At 43.7% G+C, this 20,255-nt stretch overlaps 1 protein-coding gene across 8 annotated transcripts in view; it reads right to left on the bottom strand.

The window, feature by feature from the left end:
* IKZF2 (IKAROS family zinc finger 2) overlaps nt 1-19,116 on the bottom strand; it is a 76,932-nt gene extending 57,816 nt beyond the window's left edge. Inside the window, exons 1-3 of one of the 8 annotated variants that reach the window (XM_044303287.1) lie at nt 18,738-19,116; nt 11,953-12,001; nt 5,928-6,032 (exon numbers count right to left, since the gene is read on the bottom strand). In XM_044303287.1, coding sequence (XP_044159222.1) covers nt 5,928-6,032; nt 11,953-11,986 — 139 coding nt within the window. In that variant the 5' untranslated portion in view covers nt 11,987-12,001; nt 18,738-19,116. Of the gene's footprint in view, nt 1-5,927; nt 6,033-11,952; nt 12,002-12,084; nt 12,275-14,327; nt 14,412-14,530; nt 14,629-15,610; nt 15,780-18,737 lie in introns of those variants that run through there. The other 7 variants (XM_044303289.1, XM_044303286.1, XM_044303290.1 and 4 more) reach the window with 7 other exon arrangements.
* Nucleotides 19,117-20,255: the final 1,139 nt, after the last annotated feature.

Raw genomic sequence — 20,255 nt, 5'->3', positions numbered from 1 at the left:
TTTTTTTTCCCCCATTTACGGGTTGTTTTTTGCGTTCCGTATACGATACCATTCATTTCCATGGTTCCGCAAAAAAAAAAAAAAAAACGGAATGTACCTCGTATGCATTCCGTTTCCGTTCCGTTGAAAGTCGTGTGAGAGAGACCCAACAGCCATGTTCCCTATAAATCATTGTGATTAAAGGCATTCTATAACAATTTTAAAGGGCTACTCCAGGCAGTTTAGAAGCGATGACAGAAGATGCAGGTAGTCCAGTTCCATAGTCAACATCCTCATTTTAGGGCCAAATATGATTCTTTTATAATATGTTCATGCAGTCAGAATACTTTTGCTTTCTTATATTGGGCTGGATTACCACCTTCTCAGTAATATTCTTAATTTTCAATATACCTACTTTGGAAATAGGAGATCAGACCCCTCTGTGTGTGTGACCGCTCTTATTCTTGGGATACATTTTAGAAGTAGTGTTGATCACAAATATTCGAATTGCGAATTTTAATCGCGACTATCAGCACTTCGAGAATTCGCAAATATTTAGAATATCGCAAAATATATTCGTAATTGCGAATATTCGATTTTTGGGAAAATACCAGTTCATGTGAATTTTTATGCGAAAATTTAAATGTGAATTTTATGCGAATTTTCGCAATCAAGAAAATAATGCCTGGAGATCATGAATTCGCGAATTCTCGAATATTCGCCCAAATATTCGCAGAATATCGCAAATTCGAATATTGCCCCTGCCGCTCATCACTATTTAGAAGGTGCTGCTACAGTGTAATCTCTCGCCGAGTATAATCACATCACTCATCTCTACTATGCGGCCTCTTAATTACTTGCCATGTTCATATCCCAGGGAACAAGGTAGGCAAATTAGAACGCTTTCCAAAAAAAAAAAAGAGCAGAGAAGACTGGCTTATTTTGGTAAAAGGTCTTCATCATAATTCAGGGGGTACTATTTCTACTTAAGGCTACTTTCACACTGGCGTTTTGGCTTTCCGTTTGAGAGATCCAATCAGGGCTCTCACAAGCGGTCCAAAACGGATCAGTTTTGCCCTAATGCATTCTGAATGGAAAAAGATCCGCTCAGAATGCATCAGTTTGGCTCTGTTCCGTCTCTATTCTGCTTATTGCAGGAGCGCACAGTGTCATAGCAACCAATGACGCCGTGCGCTCCTGCAATGCCAGTTCGGTATCTCACGGACCGTGTTCCACGGACGTCTGCATGAGGCTTTAAGGAGAGTGCCTAGAAGGCAGAAGGAGTCTTATAGGCCAAGCAATGATCCTCTGGGAAATAGGTAGGCAAATTAGCTCTCTTTCCACAAAAAAAGGGGAAAAAAAAGAAACCCAATCCAATGCAACTCTCTGCAAATGAGATACTGGCCTAACTAGTATGCGAGTTATGCCTCAAGGCCTGTTTAAATAGTTGAGCATTGACTTAGGATACCTATCTTATATCTGGTGGGATCAGATGTTCAGCTCTCTTTTCTTTTCATAAAGAGCTAATTTGCAGGAATCTATGGCAGTATTTTAGGCTTAAACTCCCTCCTCTGCCAACTGTTTTTAACTTTGGATAGGAGTGTACACCTTAATAAAGCCTGGATCACATTAAGAATGTTGTTTGCATGTTATTCAATTGGGATGATGAAATAAGTGCAGGTGTTATAGGATCTAATTGGCACCCCTAGTCAGCATATTTGGGGATTTCTTACCTGGTCTGTAGGTGTTATTTTCACACTGCATTTTGCACTGTCCTTTAGAGGTATCTATCTGGAGTATTTCCTGACTTGTACCTGCAATGGATGCTACTTTATCGGCATACAGTATCATCTGAAGCCGACAAGATTCCATGTAAAAAAAACACTATACAGAGTGGTATGTGTCTTTTCTTAGATACTTTGAGAACAGTGCACTGCGTTATGACATACCGTAGGGAAAGTCATACTGACGATATCGAGCATCAGGCGCCATAAGGGACACTCCTCTGACCTTCGTCAAGTGAATGAGGGCCTATTGATAACTCGATGAATGTGGTGGGAAACTTCCAGCGCACAGGGAAAACAAATGCTGCAAACGCACTATAAACATAGCCTTAAAAGACATCAGTTTTACCTAAATTTCAATCATGTTTCCCGTTGAATTTGGGTAGGAAGCTACTGTAAATTGGAACTGCAAGACTGTAAAATTTTGGGATGTACTGCTGAACTTTATTTTGTAGTGATGCATAAGTCCATGATGACCACTTCATTTCTATTCCTACTTGCACCGTCTTTCGTCTAGGGACACGTGGACTTTAGGAGCATGACCCACCTAATTAAAGGAGTTGTCCAGGATTTTCATATTGATGACCTATTGTCAGGATGAATCATCAATATATGACCAGTGGGGACCTGACTCCCAGCAGACCATCAATCAGATACTGATGATCCTATCCTGAGGGTAGGTCATCAATATCAAAATCCTGGACAATCCCCTAAAACAATTACTTTCATTTGACTATATGGGGGGGTACTATCTTCCCTCGAGGAGAGAGCGCCTTAATCTGACTTTCATCTGACTACTGTCACATATATCTTGCTTCATCCTATATCATCCCCCTCCCAAAAAGTAATGTTTTGTTGGGCAGCACTTACACGAAAATTGTATGTACATAACTTTAACGATACTGTATGGATAAAAATAATCCCGCAACTTTTTACACAAAAGGCCTAGTATCTCATCACATGTGTATTCCTATGGACTGCGACTGTCTCGTGACAGTTGCTAATACAGCCGCCTTGCCTCATAAGTCTGTGTGTAACCCTAGACTTAAGCTGATGAAATTAGTCACTAATTTTATGAACGTTCATTAGTTTACTGTAATCCCCTGGAAAAGTGAGTGGCATAGGATCCCTTACTACAGGGAAAAGTTTACAACAGCGCTCGTAAATTGCAAGCCCTCATTAGGAGGATAAGGCATGAACATGACGGATCTACAGCTACCGGCTCACTTGCAACCTCGAGCAGCACCTGTGAAGGAATCACCTGGTTGTGTTATCTAATGCTGGGATCCCAGGAGAAACTAACACCACTCTTCCAGGAGATGAGGTGTTCAGTTCTCTAGAGACGGCCATATAATTGGTCACGTTTGCTAAAGCAGAAGCATTACCGGCTGTATTTAAATGATGCTTCTGTGGAACGGCCTTCCAAAACATACAAAGACCTTGACATACTGGCCAGAGAGGAAGGAAAATGCGCTTTGCCGTAGCAAAGGACAGCACTCGTTATCTGACCACACTTAGACGGTTAACTCAAGATTGTGGTGGGTTTTACCGGACAGGCCTGGCACACTCGTCTTACAGTAGACGCTCTGGAGGCCTCATTAGAATTTCAGAAATTGAAAGTGTAAAACAGTAAAACTAAATGCTTCCAGCAAAGAAGAGCTATCAATAGAACAGTTTTTGCCGCAGTAAAAATAATTATGCAGCACGCTTTCAATTTAAGTATTTAAGGCACATGGAAATAATTACTTGACCAAAACCTAATGGAGCGATGAATATTTAAATTATATTTAACACTAAATCTGAATTCATTATTATTTAATGTAAATCCAAGACATATGCTCCAGACACTAGAAGAAACACTGTAAAGATAAAAAACTGCACTAAACGCTTAAGACCAAAAATATGATGTGTCTAAGAATATCACAATGCGGATGCTACATTACTCTGCCGTCACGGCACCATTTACATTTTAATTTGTCAGGGAACATGGTCTTCATTTGATTAGGGTTGGATAAGTCCCAGAGGCATGGGACCAGTGATGAGCATAGATATTGACATATAATAGACCCCTAAAGGAAACTGGAGTACCTGGAGGAAACCCAAGCATGCACGGGGAGAACATAAAAACTCCATGCAGATGTTGTCCTTGGTCGGATTCGAACCCGGGACCCCAGCACTGCAAGGTGAGCCACCATGCCGCCCATATCTCTAAGTTGATAGGTAAGTTAGGTCCCGAGATCAGTCCGGCTCTTATCATAACAATTAACAATAATTATCCAATATCATAGTTATCTGCCCAGGTAGATCAGAGGGCAATTACCAGATTTTTCGCTTTTCAAGACACACCTAGGTTTTAGAGGAGGAAAATCAGAATATATATATATTTTTTTATCAGACTTCAGATCAGACCCACAAATTGCGTCTTATAAAGCGAAAGATACAGTTATCAGAGTTACTGAAGCTTAAGATGGGGAGTTATTCCTCCTGACCTCAGCCAAGTCTGCATGAATTCTCAATAAAGTAAGCTGCTGCTCACAGGGAGAAGGGAGTAAGGCTACTTTCACACTGGCGTTTCTGGGTCCGCTTGTGAGATCCGTTTCAGGGCTCTAACAAGCGGCCCAAAACGGATCAGTTCAGCCCCAATGCATTCTGAATGGATAAGGATCCGTTCAGAATGCATCAGATTGCCTCCGTTCCGCTCTGGAGGTGGACACCAAAACGCTGCTTGCAGCGTTTTGATGTCCGTCTGACGAAACTGAACCAAACAGATCCGTACTGACTAAGTCAATGGGGGACGGATCCGTTTTCACTGACACAATATGGTGCAATTGAAAACGGATCCGACTCCCATTGACTTTCAGTGTAAGTCAAAACGGATCAGTTTTCATTATCGTGAACAAAAAAAATATATTTTTTTTTGTTCATGGTAATGCAACGGATCCGTTCTGAACGGATCCCATTGTTTGCATTATAGGTGCGGATCAGTCTATGCAGATACCAGAGGGATCCGCACCTAACGCAGGTGTGAAAGTAGCCTAAGAAGATGCTTAAAATGCAACCCCCTCCCAGGACACCTGCCATTGGGGGGGATTTGTTATTACAACCTCCATATACTATAGACGGTTGACTGATTCACCAAAATAGCAGGTTCAGCCCACGTTAATCTAGTATGAAAGGCTTATCACAAGAAAGTCAAATATTAAATTACTTCAATTCTTCTAAAATACTATCAGCACAGCAAAAGTTGCATTAAAGTTTTGCACAGTTTTGATTTTTGACCAATAACAAAGTCTATGGTGCACATTTTTATTAACATATCACTATTTTATACATACCGTATACGGCTCTCTCTAAAATCTCTCTCTAGTTTATACATATACAGACAGTGGCGTCTGGGCCCCACAGCTAATTTTTGAATGTCCCTTCCTTTTCTTTGTAACCCCCAACTCACGTCTAACCCCTACTCCTGTGGCTCGTCAAGACTGAGCTCTTCTCTGTCAGACTCCCATTTTTCACAGAAGGGTACATAAGAGTGAGAGCAGCACAGAAGATTTGCATGCAGGGCTAATTTTGTGCAGAAACGTCTGCGATTGTTGCACATCTGAATGGGATTTGTAAGAAATAAATAAAAAATATCAATGCACATGCTGCAGAAACAACCCCAATCAGATGTGTAAGAAAGGATTTTCAGTATGTGAGGACATACGCATTGCAAGAATACAGATGTCAGCTACATACCGTAATATATATATATATATATATATATATATATATATATATACACACACACACATATACACACACACACACACACATTTGATGCCCATAGATAATCTTAGAAGGAACTGTATCAAGAACAAGTTACCAGATAACTTTTATAACTCATAACATAAAAGTCTCTAAAAAAAGAAAACCTATTTAATTACACCTTCTAAAAACGTCGGTTAAATTAGAAAATTGCTCTGCCCAGGATCAAAGGGAAATCTTAATACATTGCTAAATACAGTATTAGTTTAACAGAATAATATAAAACACATTATTTAATTAAGGGAAGATAAGTTTGGAAAGAGACAATTAGACACTCGCTCCAACAAAAAAGTTGAGGAAATCTGATGTTTTAGCACGAGATTTTGTTTCCCAGACATACAGATACAGTTGACTTACTGCTTGCCAAGTGATTAGGGGAGGAATGTTGCCCATTGGGTGTGCAGGAGGTCAAATCTATAGCCATATTGGAGTGGTCCCTCTCGGGCACAAGCTCATTATCACCTGGGTTGTGGAAAAGAAAAAAAGAAAAAAAGAAAGAAAGACCTGTTAGAAATCTGCCTGTGGGGAAGGAGCCTGACGAACGCCAGGAATGTAACAACCAAGAGACCAGAATTTTTGCACATAGCTTTCTACGCTCCTCAGTTACTGGGATCATCCTAAATAGGCTTTAGAACGTTTAACACTAAAGATGTAGCAGAGCCGCTTTTAGCCAAGCCACGTGGCACAACACAGTTAGGGCTCATGCACACAAACGTATCTTCCTTCCTCATCTGCTCCCGTTTTTTTTGTGGACCGTATGCGGAACCATTCATTTCAATGGGTCCACAAAAAAATGGATGTTGCTGTGTGCATTCCGTTTCCGTATGTTCGGATTTCTGTTCCGCCAAAAAATAGAACATGTCCTATTATTGTCCGTATTACAGAGACGGATAGGACTGTTTCATTAGGGGCCAGCTGTTCCGTTCCGCAAAATGCGGAAAGCACACAGATGTCATCTGTGTTTTTTGCCTATCCGTTTTTTGCGGACCGCAAAATACATAAGGTCGTGCACATGAGCCCTTGATAATGGTCCATCAGGTTCAACCTTTCTCAATCAGTTACACAAACATTAATTGTTAGAGTACCCCTCATTGCCATTTGCCATTGGACAAGCATCTAGCCCTTTGCTGCCCCATCTTGGGGTAGAGCATTCCTTATGATTACTCTAAGTGTAAAAAGCCCTTTCCTGATGTTTATCTTCCTTAATGACCGCCAATACCCCTTTTTTTATACGGGACCTTAGGCTACGCCACCATCTTCTTACAGCGACCTAATCTTAGCACTGCACTGGTCTTACAGGAGAGCAGGGCTACTGCTCTAACTCCCTGGATCGGCAGAAGCAGTCATCCATGCGTTTAACCTGTTAAAAGCCACAATCAATGGTGACCATGGCATCTAACTGATGAGATCGCGGGATGCTGATGTCTTAGCATGGTAGCCAAGGGCCTAACGAAGGCTCCAGGTCTGCCTGCAGTGTATGCTGACAGTATAATACACTGTACTGCATACATAGTACAGTGTATTATAGAAACAAATTAGAAGATCGCCTGTCAAATAATAAAAAAATATATCAATGGAAAAAATTGCAAAAATAAAATCTCCTCCACGTATTCGGCATCACTGCCTCCGTAACAACCTGCACTACTCAGTTATCATGTAATTTATCCCACATTTGCCACCCAAAAAATTAAATAAAAAGGCAATCAAAAAGTGTTTTGTGCCCCAAAATGGTAACAATGAAAACTACAAGTCATCCCGCAAAAATCACAGCTCAGTAGAAAGAAAATTATGCAGTGATGCAAAAGCATTTTTTAAAAGGGTTTTTATTATGCAAATGTAGTAAACTTTAAAAAAATTATATATATTTGGTATCGTTGTGCTCATATTGACCCAGAGAGTAAATTTTTTTGCAAAAAATTATAATGTAAAAATGCATTAGTAGTATTGTTGTTTTTCCCCATCCCCCCCAGAAAAAGTTAATAAAAGTTAATCAGCAAATTAAGTGTACCCCGAAATGGTGCCATTAACAACTAGACCTTGACGTGCAAAAAAACAAGCCCCCATACATGGATGGGAAAATAAAAAAAGTTATAGCTCTTGAAATGTGATGATCAAAAAAATAAATAAATACATTGCTTGATCAGTAAAGCCCAAAACAGGCAGTCACTAAGTGGTTAAATCACCTTTCCTCCATACCTAATAAATGCCCCCTGGTCCTTTGTAAAGTCCTTGGAAAGAATAATTTATGTGCCAGTTCTACAATACCTGAAAAAGTGGTAATTTTACATAGGACTGCAGGACTGGGATAACTATTTAAGGTTATGCAGCCTAAGAGGATTACATGACAACTTCAGCTCTACTATCTATAGAGATGTGAAGAAAATATCTTTGGGCAGTCAGCCTATTGATGGACCACATGGGGGTAACCATAATGTACAACATCAAAGTGATCAGGCCGAGAGGCGTCTGTGAAGTCCGATTTAACCTGCGAGAAGCCCTATTCAAAAACGTCCAGACTGCAATAAGTTACAAAGCCGTCTATAAAGCTGCTGCCGGCTACATCACTGGCAGAGATGGCTATTCCGTTTTTCTGATACCAACTACCAATTTCTGCAAAAGATTTTAATATTACAAAATTCGAATCCCAAGAGCTGCATTCGGAGCACAGACATCAGTGCCCATCCAAAAAACAAACTCCTGGGGGATCACATCTGCAACAGGATCCTTTTCTTCACAGAATGTTTTCTTCCAGAGTCTTAACATGTTCTTTCCTGTGGATGCAATTCCCAGCTAGAAGGGCATTCCATTGCTTAAGGATTTTATGACTTCTTACAAGTAAAGAATTATTACCAGTAAGAACCTTTCAAGCATCCAAAAGTAAAAAAAAAAAATTATATATATATAAATAAAATATATACCACTGAACAGTGTCATATTAAGGCTGATTCACCCAAAATCAATGCAAAAAAAAATGAAAAATAAAATTTCTTCAAAACTAATAGGCATAAAATATTGTAGACAGAGGCCAATCCTATAACTAAATGCATCCATTATGATCAGTCCTCAAAATGCGGACCCACAAAATACAGATTACACCTTTGTGATGTACGCATTTTTTGAAGACCTATTGACTTCAATAGGTCTGTATCTGCGGCCAAGAATAGGGCATGTTCTATCTTTTGCGGAATTGACATGAAGACGCAGAAAGCACACAGAAGACATCTACAGTATGAACTTTCTGCATCCAGATGCCCATTCCTCAAAAGACAGAAAATGTCCTATTCTTGGCCACAGATGCAGACCCACTGGTCAATGGGACGACAAAACATGCAGATGTCATGCTGGTGGTATCTGTATTTTGCAGACCGCATAAAACATACAGTCATGTGAATGTACCCTTAGTGACCCGTCTGTGACAAACTTCCATAAACAGTAAGAGAATACAAATCAGGTCAGGGGTAAGGGACAAAGTTTTAGGTTCTTTGGCAATCTGGTTTGTGAGATTTACCATACGGTAATAATTACAGATGGCCAATTTATAACCAAAGATCTAGAGGTAACTGGTATGTCCATTCCTAGGTCCATAGACAATGTTCTATCGACAGAACGCCCCTGTAGATACAGTCCCCAATACAGTGGTGGGGATCTCAACAGTGAGAATATACATAAGTTACAGCACATCTACCATTTTGGGCATTTAAAGGCGTATTCAGGTCGACAGACATTTAGGACATATCCATGTCCGATATGTGATGGCCCTTTTTATGAGACTCCCCATATAGGGTGTACCCCCCATTAATCCGTAGGAGCTAGCTAGACATGTCCCACGTGTCAGTAGTTGGACTACTCCTTTAAGCACTACTAATGTAGAAGCAAGAAGACTTCAAGGATCAAAAATAGATTGTAAATGATCTATCCGAATATGCAACATTTCAGACTGAATCACCTCAACTCAATACAGCTCCCCAGTAGTAATAGGGATGACACAAGGTCTCCTACTGCTGAGTATCTAAGGTGGGGACCACCAGGCAGCAGCTTCACAGGACAGGATCATACGGTCATATGAATCTGTCTCTGGAAATTATGTGGCTTTGTACACAACTTGTACAGTATCGGTCTTAGGATATTCACGTCTATAAAGGAAGGTGTGGCTATGATCAGTCATCTGACTAGTTCTTGCACCATTTTATGGTGAAAATCTTTTTTTTTTAATTTGCTACACTGTTTACAGAGACTGCAATGAAATAGTCTCACGATCGCAATCTGTCCTCCTTAGGAAAGTCTGAAAACTACAACAAACGGTGCGGGGAGTGTAGGCCATTTTACTAGTAGTGTGAACTGGGCCTAACCGCCTATTGTTAGCACTGCTGGAGGCAACTAATATCTGTGAAGCTCTAAGGACAGACTGACACATTCATGGAAGACTCTGTGTCCCTCTAGATCAGGGGTACACAACTTGTGGCCCGAGGGCCACATGCTGCCCTCAATACCATTCTGTGTGGCCCCCAACCATCTAGTAACAGACATATATGTCTATGTCTTGTATGTTTCATGTATTCTTCCATTAGATGGGAGTCCTAGAAGTGTAACAAGACATTCATGATATATACTGTGTGTTCAATATGCCATAAATACAGTATTTTAGTTGGTAATACCCCTTTAAGTTTTATTTTAGGCCCTTGGAATTGGTTCAGGCTGACAATGTTGCCCCCAACCAGAAAAGGTTGTGCACCCCTGGTCTAGATGATCACCTTTAGCTCACAAGGATCTGGGACACACAAAGCATCTGAAGTCCTCCCCCGTGACCTTTCATGTTTTTTTTATTAATTGAGATAAATACCTTTACTTGCGGGTAACCCCCCGCTGATGCTGCCACCCTGCCTGATTTTTTTTATATATTGCTCCTACGCCCCGCTCTGCCCCCCTGTAGTTTACCCTTTCAGTATGGTAATACTGAGCATCGGTACAGGGAGGAGGAGACACGAGGGTTTCTCAATGGGCGTCTCCTTCTCCCTGGCTGCGACGTTCTCCTCCACCCTGAGCGGGAAAACTACAGGGGGGCACAGCAGGGCATAAGAGCAATATGTCAAAAAATTAGGCAGGGTGGCAGTATGGGCGGGGGGGGGGGAAGGTATTTATCTCAATTAATAAAATAACATGATACTACCTACTACATTATAAAGAGACCCCAAATTTTTAGCAACCCCATCTTTAAAAACAGAGATCAAAATATAGGAGCATAGGTCATGAGAAAAGAGCTAAAACTTAGTATCTACAGTAGGACTACTACTCACAAGGTCCAACTAGTTGCTCTGGGTCATCTGGAAAATTTGTGTTCTAAAAAAGTGTAGGCAAAATTTGAAAAAAAAAAAAAAAAAAAAAAAAAAAAATCAAACCTGACTCTAAGCTAAGGGCATAGTGCCAGGTGAGTAAAACTATCCTTGTTCCAAACGTATGGCAATCAATGTAACCATAATCTATGTACATGAGGGTAACCCAAAATTGCATTGTATGGTATGGTACCACTGCTCCAAGGACCCCCATCTGTAAACAAATGCCGTATTACAACACAGCAATGGGTAGCAAAAAGAGATAAAATGCCTTCTGTAAATGTCAGGATTTTACTTGTCCTACGAAATAAGATGTCATTATTGCAATCATATTTAATATTTACAGCCTGCAGCTCCCACATTCTTCCTGCCGTGGTGAATTACAACAGCCCTATGTACATCACCAAGCAATAAATAATCAAAGGAGCTCACCACAAAATGAAGTTCTGGACAGAATTCTAAAACCTAGCTATCTGTTATTTAATGTCATCCATAAGACAGAACCAGAGTTCTGGAGGCAGGAGACCTACCCTATCCAGCTATGATCAGGACTATAGACGACCCTTCAAGATCTTGTCGCCTCAAGTTTAAGGTCTAGTAACAGGTGTCCACAGATATGGGATACAGACAAATGGAAAGTTGAACCCACACTACTTTTAACCCTAAAAATGATGTTGCGGGCAGAATTCTAAAATCTAGCTACGTGTTATTTAATGTCATCCATAAGACAGAACCAGAGTTCTGGAGGCAGGAGACCTAACCCTATCCAGCTATGATCAGGACTATACATGACCCCTCAAGATCTTGTCGCCTCAAGTTCAAGGTCTAGTAACAGGTGTCCACAGATATGGGATACAGACAAATGGACAGATGAACCCAAACTGCTTTTAATCATAAAACCACCAAAACAGGAGAACCATAGAGACCTTTCAAGACTCCAAACCATACAAAGAGGGCATGTCCCTTTAAGAAGTCCTTCTAAATGATATATAAACATCAGAAAAAGCAAAGAAAACGATTTACCCAGGCACATATATAAAATTGTCACTTACTAGTTACGTATCCATCGGGTCTCTCTGTTTCCATAGTCAAAGAGCAGTGCTGAAACATAAAAGAAGAAAAAAAACTTACAAAACTGACTTTTCCATGGATAATAAATGTGTGGCATGTAACAAACTAATTACATGTGTCTGCCGGTCTGTATGTAGACCCGGGCCACCAGCAGAGATCCAGTACTTCATCTTTTTGTAGTGTGCACCTCCAGAGTGGTCTACCTGCATCAAGCCTTTTGGAGACTGACCCCCTGTCATGAAAGTCCTGCTCGTGTCCTCCATGACCTGCCCGGCTATGTATTCAGACAGGCAGGTAGTAAATGGAGCACTTTTTTAACTAGAATATTTCACTTCAATCTAATTTTCCATTACTATTCATATTATATCCCATCCACTTCTGAGATACCACGGCTAATCATGGTTTTAAGTTTTTCATCCTAGAGGTAACCAGCAGATGCCTAACGCCGATTGCCATCGGACTATGCCAAAAGCAGTGCAAACACAATATAAAGAGAAACACTAATGCGAGAGCAGCACAAATGTACCTATGTCCCCCCTGTCAGCCGAGTGCTGTCACACGTCAGTATCTTCCTGTGTTATGTGACTTAACCCCTTAGAAGCCAACCAGAAAGCTGTCACTCCACACAGCATGCCATAGGTTACTATGATATCAAAGGACGAGTGACATCATGTAATTACAGTCCTGTTTGCCAATTAATATACGTTGAGGTTCACATCGACTTCAAGGAAAACACCAGTCTTACGGAAAAAAAAAAAAAAGTTCTCCATTTCAGCAAGTTGTGCTTGCCAAGTCCTTGTCAGTTTACTGGAATCACTGTCAGTAGTTCTTCAGCATAGGCTCCAATATCCAAACAAGCCAATAATTTGTAAAATATACAGTAAAGCCATTTACACCTCTCTAATGCAGATAACAAAAAAAAAATATATATATATAACTTCTTTCATTTGTGGGGTCTACGTACATCGTCAGGCCGCAAACTTGATCTTACCTGCCAGTGCTCACACAGAAGTACATGTGCATATCGGCCGGCCGCCTCCAACACCGCAGTCTATAGAATATGTGATGGACATGGAAGCGGTGGAGGATTAAATAATACATGGGCTACTGGACACAGCAGAATGGCTATGTGGTCAGTGTGATTGCTTGCTGACCTGGTTCTGATCTCTCAGACATTACATAAAGTCTGCAGGATGGCACTCACCTCCTTAAAGGGGTTGTTTCACTTCAGTAAGCGGCACTTATCATGTAGAGAAAGTGAATACAAGCCACTTACTAATGTATTGTGATCATCCATATTGCTTTCTTTGCTGGCTGGATTCATTTTTCCATCACATTATACACTACTCGTTTCCATGGTTACAGACCACCCTGCAATCCATCAGTGGTGGTCATGCTTGCCCAATATAGGGGAAAAGCATCAGCCTCTCTGGTGGCTGGGACCATGGGAGCGCACATAGGCTAGTGCTTTTTCCTATATTGTGCAAGCACGACCACCGCTGATGGATTGCAGGGTGGTCTGTAACCATGGAAACAAGAAGTGTGTAACAGGATAGAAAAATTAATCCAGCCAGCAAAGGAAGCAATGTGGACGATCACAATACATTAGTAAGGGCCTTGTATTAACTTTCTCTACATGATAAATGCCACTTGCTGAAGTGGAGACAACCCCTTTAACTCTTTAAAAACAACATTTAAGTTCAGCGACTAGAATAGGTTTCTAGAAAGCAACGCCTGAACATATATTTCATGCAAAACTGCGCGACCGTCATGGAAGAGCTTTCCAGCAAGGTTTATCGCTCGACTAACAATTCCGCTTGCACCCTACAACGGAGGGTAACGGCGCCAGCCATACCGAATTGGTACTCAAGACCTTCTCTACTATGTTCTAAAAGCAGCACAGCATGGAAGATCACCGCAGCTGAAATCATACACCAAAGTGACAACTTCCATCGCATAGAAGGCATGCACATGGACTAAGTTGTCAGTCCACTTCTACAAGCGAAGGTCAGAGGGAGACACCTGCGTGTCAACTCAAAGTGAGGAAAGATAACAAAGAAAGACATCAAAAGTAAATATTTAATAAATAATATTTAAACAATTGCAAAACAGAAAAACAGAAATAAACAAAATAAATAAATAAATAACCAAAGAAAGAAAGAAGCTAGCCGCCAGTCAGACCCTGGACCTTGTATCATGGGGAACGAGGAGGAATTTTCTGGTCACCTCTTCCCCCTTTGCTCTTAGCTTCCAAATCGTTCCAGCACTGCCAGTTAAATTATTCACAACCAGCCATTTCAGTATTGATCCACCAAGTATATTTAGCTCCTGCTCCTGGAATTTCTGCATTACTTACTGGAAAGTAGGCAGCTTCGAGTCTTGTCTCCAAATCACTTCCCAAAAAAGTAAAAAAAATAAAAAGTCTGTAACTCTAACTGCTGCATGTATATACAGGAGCAACTTCCCCCCCCCCCCCCCCCCAACCTTCCTCACCAGACAGATCAAATTGCCCTCCCAAGCTGCAGATAACCCGTCTGCTTCAACAGGCTACAGACCCACCATGACAAAGGAGTGCAAAGTCTGGAGAACTTCTCAAGATATGAAGATCAACAGGTTGGGGACCTTCAGTCGCTCAGGACCTGTCTGTTACATAGACGCCCAAGCAGTGATAAAAATCAGGAACTAACTCTGAATTGGGACAAGTTAGATAAGATGTAGAAAGGGCACGAGACAGTGAACAAGGAGCCCGACTGTCCCCCAAGTGGAGATGACAAGCAGATAACAGGTTCCAAGGCAAGTGGGCAGTTAAGGGGCTGCCACACGTTCAGGTTTTTTTATGCCGTTTTTAAAGCCTAAACCAGAAGTGGACTGAAAAAAAAAAAGTCAAGAAGTCCTATCTGTCATTAATACTTTCTCCCCTGTTATGATCCACACCTGATTTTGGCTTCAAAAATGGCATCAAAAAGCCCGAAGGTGTGGCAGCCCCCTTAAAGTTGTAACATTACGCAGGTGCCATGATATAGGTGTAATTGTTACCGTCCATCAATTTCTTTGGCCTGGCCTCATGAGATATAGGCATGAAAGGTCTCACCATGTAGAAGATGTCTCACATGAGGCCAGCTACTGGTGACATTCACGTCTGACACCACGTACCTAAAAGTGCAGCTTCTCACAAGGGCTGACATGTCTTAAAGTGTCTGTCGGAAATGACAGCACAACCTAAAGAAGGTCTCCATGCAAGTTTACCACCATCTACATACACATTTCCTCCATGAGCCCCTCAAGGTCCGTGACAAGTCCATAAAAGCAACACACAGAGGTAGCAGGCAGCACTGATTGCCATACCTGTGGTCAACCGGCAGACCGACTACTGTAAATCTTAGATGCCAGTACTGTACCACCACTACAAGGTATCAGACACTTGGGACCTTGCACAACATAGGAAAACCATAGAACCATCAACAAAGTCAGCACTGCTACATCTGTATTACAGTACCCGTACTAATTATATACATACACACTGACTTATATTGGGAGGATACTCGACAAATAAGACGTACAGCACCATACAAGAAATACTAATTCCCCGATGTAAAACAGTGTGTGAGTAATTATAGTACACATTAAAGATGTCACTACCTCACGTGTGGGGCTGGCCCATTGATTTCTGATAGCAGGTGAAGAGTAAAAGGGCCGTCCTGGGTGAAAGTCTGGAGATGACAGTGGTAGTGACGAGTCCAGGGATGAGCAGAGCTCCGCGCGGAGCAGTGAAGAGGAGTGTGCTACTTTGTAGAGTGGTTGGGGTAGACTAGTGAAGAAAGTTAGGAATGTCACGTACTTTCAGGAAAGCAAGAGGGAGAGGGAGGTCATCGCTCCAGCAATGAGATTAACGAGAAACAAAACTGGATCCACCGGTTATTTCTGAAGCAGCTGAGAAAGAAACTAGGAGAAGAAAAGGGGAGGAAAGGGGAGGAGGTAGAGGGGTGAGAAAAAAAAGTGCAGGGAGGGAAACCGGGAAAGAACAGCTCCTAAGTAAGGACAAGGTGGGTGGGATGAGACCAATGCCATCACAGTCTGAGGACCTCAGAAGGTCCTTGCCAGGTGACACCCATGGCTGCTCATGTCAAACTGTACATATCTACAACCTGTGGCTCTCTGGCTGTTGTGATACTACCACTTTCAGCTTGTAGCTACTACAGGATGCTGGAAGTTGTAGTCGTCCATCACCAGGAGAGCCAACGCACAGGCTACTTCAGTTATCAACCACATGTAGAGCCTCTCCCTGGACCACTCCATTGTCACTAGAGCTCCACTAAGTCATGCCCATCATGTCAACCTTAAAAAGAGTACCCCCATAAAAATTCCCAATTTTTTTTCTTATTACAAACAGTAGAAAACTCTATTCCCCCCTTTCTGGGGAAGGTGTTTGACAACGATCCAGGCTCATCTTTCCCCAGAATGGTACATCTACCCAGGTATGGATCAATAGATGTCCAGATGGATGGTTCTCATAAGGCTAGGTTCACACAGAGTTTTTTGGCTGAAGATTTTGGCACGGATTCCACGCCGTAAATCCTCGCCAAGAACGTATGCAGAACTTTCCCATTGCTTTCCATGGTAAATCTGCACATTGAAGAGGTATTCCCATCTCAGACATTGGGAATTGTCTGATGGTTGCAGGTCCCAGAGGTGGAACCTGCACCTATACTTATAAACCATAGGGTGCTGTTTTTTTACGTATGCGGTTTTAGAAACATTCTTAACGTGGAATCCGCATCCAGAATTCCATTGAAAATGGCCAAGAATGAAAATCCTCACCAAAATCACGTTACAAAAACCATCAAGAAAAAAAAAGGCATGTAAAAAACCTAATGCGGATTACAGTTTGTTTGATTTTTCTCACGCAAAAAAAAAAACCTGTGTGAACCTAGCCTAACAGCTTTGACAATAAAACACTGAGTGTTATAATTTACCCCAGCTTGCACTGTCCCATTATTCCTCGTATTCCAGGAAGTGTTGTCATAGTACCACATTGCTAATTGCACATTAGTGTCACCAGGGTCACCGCAACATACTTTGTCACATTATTCACCTCCAGCGTTCTATGACTACCAGTGTCCCACACATTTATGTAGATTGTGTCACATCCAGACAATATACTTTAGTTAAGCAATTCCAAGCCTGAAGTAGGGGGTGTAGTCCTGGTCTAGGAGGTCTTACGCCAACTGTATATGAAGCCTGAAATTGGGGTATAGTCCTGGCCTAGGTCATCCCCCTCTGTACATGAAGCCTGAAGTTGGGGTAAAGTCCAGGCCCAGAAGGTCACCCTCCCCACACTGTACATGAAGCCTGAAGTTGGGGTGCTGTCCTGGCCTAGGAGGTCACCCTTTGTACATGAAGCCTGAAGTCGGGGTGTAGTCCTAACCTAAGAGGACATCCCCTCTGTACATGAAGCACAAGTTTGGGTGTACCCCTGGTCTAGGAGGAAATCCCCCACACTGTACATCTAGCCTGAAGGTGTGGTGGTCTTGGACTAGGAGGTCATCCCCCCTCTGTACATGATGTCATCTGCCACATCCCACAGCAAATCACCTGCATTAAAAGTATCAAGCGGGCCAACAGATGAGACGTCACCATCCTGCATTAGATGATACCAAGATCCCCGTCATATATTTCCACTCCGTAGCTGCCTCCAAAAATATATTCACACCCTGACCACATTTCCACATTAATACAGGAGGCGCAGGTCTGCAGTACTATGCGGACTGGTAATCAGACCCACATACATGCACTATGGCAGCACTATGTGTACACCATGCTAGTGCACCTCAGACTTCCACAAAGGCTTAAAAAAACTGACAGGCAGGGGGAAGCAAAGATGGAAGCAGTAGAACAAGGAGGACAAGCAGGTGGACAGCAGGATGGCAGGCAGGTGAACAGGCAGACATAGCAGACTGGGCAGGCGCAGGTGGCAGGGGGCAAGGTGGGCAGGGGTGACAGGGGGCAGGGTGACTGGCAGTCAGGGCTGGCAAGGGTGACTGGCAGTGAGGCAAGCATAAGAAGAGGGGGGCTGGCAAGGCTGACTGGAAGGCAGGACAGGCATGACAGGCAGGGCTGGCAAGGGTGACTAGTATTGAGGCAAGCATCAGAAGAAGGTGACAGGCAGGTGGGCAGCAGAATGACAGGTAGGTGGGCAGGCAGGGTGACAGCAGGGTGACAGGCAGCAGGGTGACAGGCAGGTGGACAGCAGGGTGACAGGCAGGTGGACAGCAGGGTGACAGGCAGCAGGGTGACAGGCAGGTGGGCAGCAGGGTGACAGGCAGGTGGGCAGCAGGGTGACAGGCAGGTGGGCAGCAGGGTGACAGGCAGTGTGGCAGCAGGTGACAGCAGGTGGGCAGGCAGGGAGACAGTCAGTGGGCAGCAGGTGCAGGCAGGATGACAGTCAGGTGGGCAGCAGGGTGACAGGCAGGATGACAGGCAGGTGGGCAGCAGGGTGACAGGCAGGTGGGCACCAGGGTGACAGGCAGGTGGGCACCAGGGTGACAGGCAGGTGGGCACCAGGGTGACAGTCAGGTGGGCAGCAGGAGAGGCGACAGGCGGTTTTGCTGAGGTGACAGACAGCGGACATGACAGCCAGTGACAGCTCCCTCCCCTCCTCCTGCTATCAACAAGTCGGCGGCGCAGTGACACGGTGACAGACAATAACAAGTTTGTGCCCCCCTCCCTCCTCCGCCACCTGCAGCACAGAGCACACGGCTGCCATTACCTTAGCAGGGCACGCGGGGCCACACTGCCATCCCGGGCTCTGCGGCTGCCCGCTGCCTCCCCGCGCTCCGCTGCTCCGGGCACTAGGGCAGTTGTGCCGCAGCCGAGGGTAATCCAGCTCCTACTTCCTCCATGATCAGCACAGAGCCAGGCAGGGGTTAGCCCGGGACAGCTGGTCAAACCCAGAGAAACGGATCAAGCAGGCAGCAGCCAGCCTCCCCAGACACACGGCCAATAAATACAGGCTGGCAGCTCCAGGCGCTCGGCAATCGATTACAGGACAGTGCACTTGATCCGCGGCTCTGACTGTCTCCAGTGATCTCAGCAGCCAGGGGTGGATCCAGGACACAGTATCCCCGGGATGCGCCCTGCCCGGCGCTGTGCCCTCTCCCGGCTCCTGTCTGCCAGAGGACGCGCAGCCCGGGTTTTCCCACTGAAAAGTACAGCCGGGCATGACACCTGTGAGCGGAGCGTCATGCCACAAGTGCCTAACCCTTTCCTGGGCCAAGCCTCAACCAGGGAAACCGTTAACAAGCCCAAATAAAGTCACCACCAGGTCCTCCTATGGAAAATCACTAGATTCAGTTCAACCTTACTGGGAGAGCTGGGTGACAGTCCTAATGTCCAGTAAATCCAATGTGTATGTCCAGGGGTTGTCCCTAGATATAGGACATCTGGCAGCCGCATAGAGAATGAATGGAGCGGTGGACCATCATGGGATCCCAGTTCTTATGATGGATGGGGACCCCATATAAACGAGCATGTGCGATGGAGGTGACAGATCCGCACGATCATTTGTCCCATTTAAAGGGGGCATCTGGAGGACAAGCCTCCAGATGAACCTGCCCAGGATCCAGCAGGTAAGTACTTACCCGTTCTCTATTGCAGGTTGATCAGAAGGGTTGTCCAGTTTCTTCCTGCCATCACACAACCCCTTTAAGGGTCTACGCTCAGGGCGGTGTAGTTTATGTGGATGTTCGTGTAGTTTTTGCTCCAAAATTCCCAGACCTCACACTTTGCATTGCACTGAAAATCTGCACAAACAATTGACCTGCTGTGGACAGGGGGCCATAGACCTTATAGGGAAATGTCCCGGTGGGCCGATGTCCGAGGGGCTGCCTGAGCCCTCCTCACGGCCGCCAGTGGAAGTTTTTGGGGATGTTTTTTGTGCTGCTGGCTGCACAATTGCGGACAAGAATAGGACATGGTCTATATTTTTTTGAGGGGACGCGGAATGGAACAACGGATGGGGCCGCAAACGTCTGCATCTTTTGCAGCCCCGTTGAAATGGATGGGTCCCCACCCATTCCGCAAAAATGCGGAACAAAACATAAGGCCGTCTTAATGATCCCTAGCACTGTGAATTTTCTGCAAGAAATTTCATGTGTAACATGCACCACGTACATCTACCCTGGGTATATACACACTGCAGTGTCGTTTATGGGGATTTTCCTGCCGTTTTGGTGCATTTTTTCACCAAATTCACACCAAAATCTGTATGTGTTAGGCCTCATGCACA

The sequence above is a fragment of the Bufo gargarizans genome, chromosome 8, assembly GCF_014858855.1.
Source record: "Bufo gargarizans isolate SCDJY-AF-19 chromosome 8, ASM1485885v1, whole genome shotgun sequence".
Taxonomy (NCBI): Eukaryota; Metazoa; Chordata; class Amphibia; order Anura; family Bufonidae; genus Bufo; species Bufo gargarizans.
Note: the sequence above shows the minus strand (reverse complement) of the source record. Positions and strands in the feature narration are given on the sequence as shown.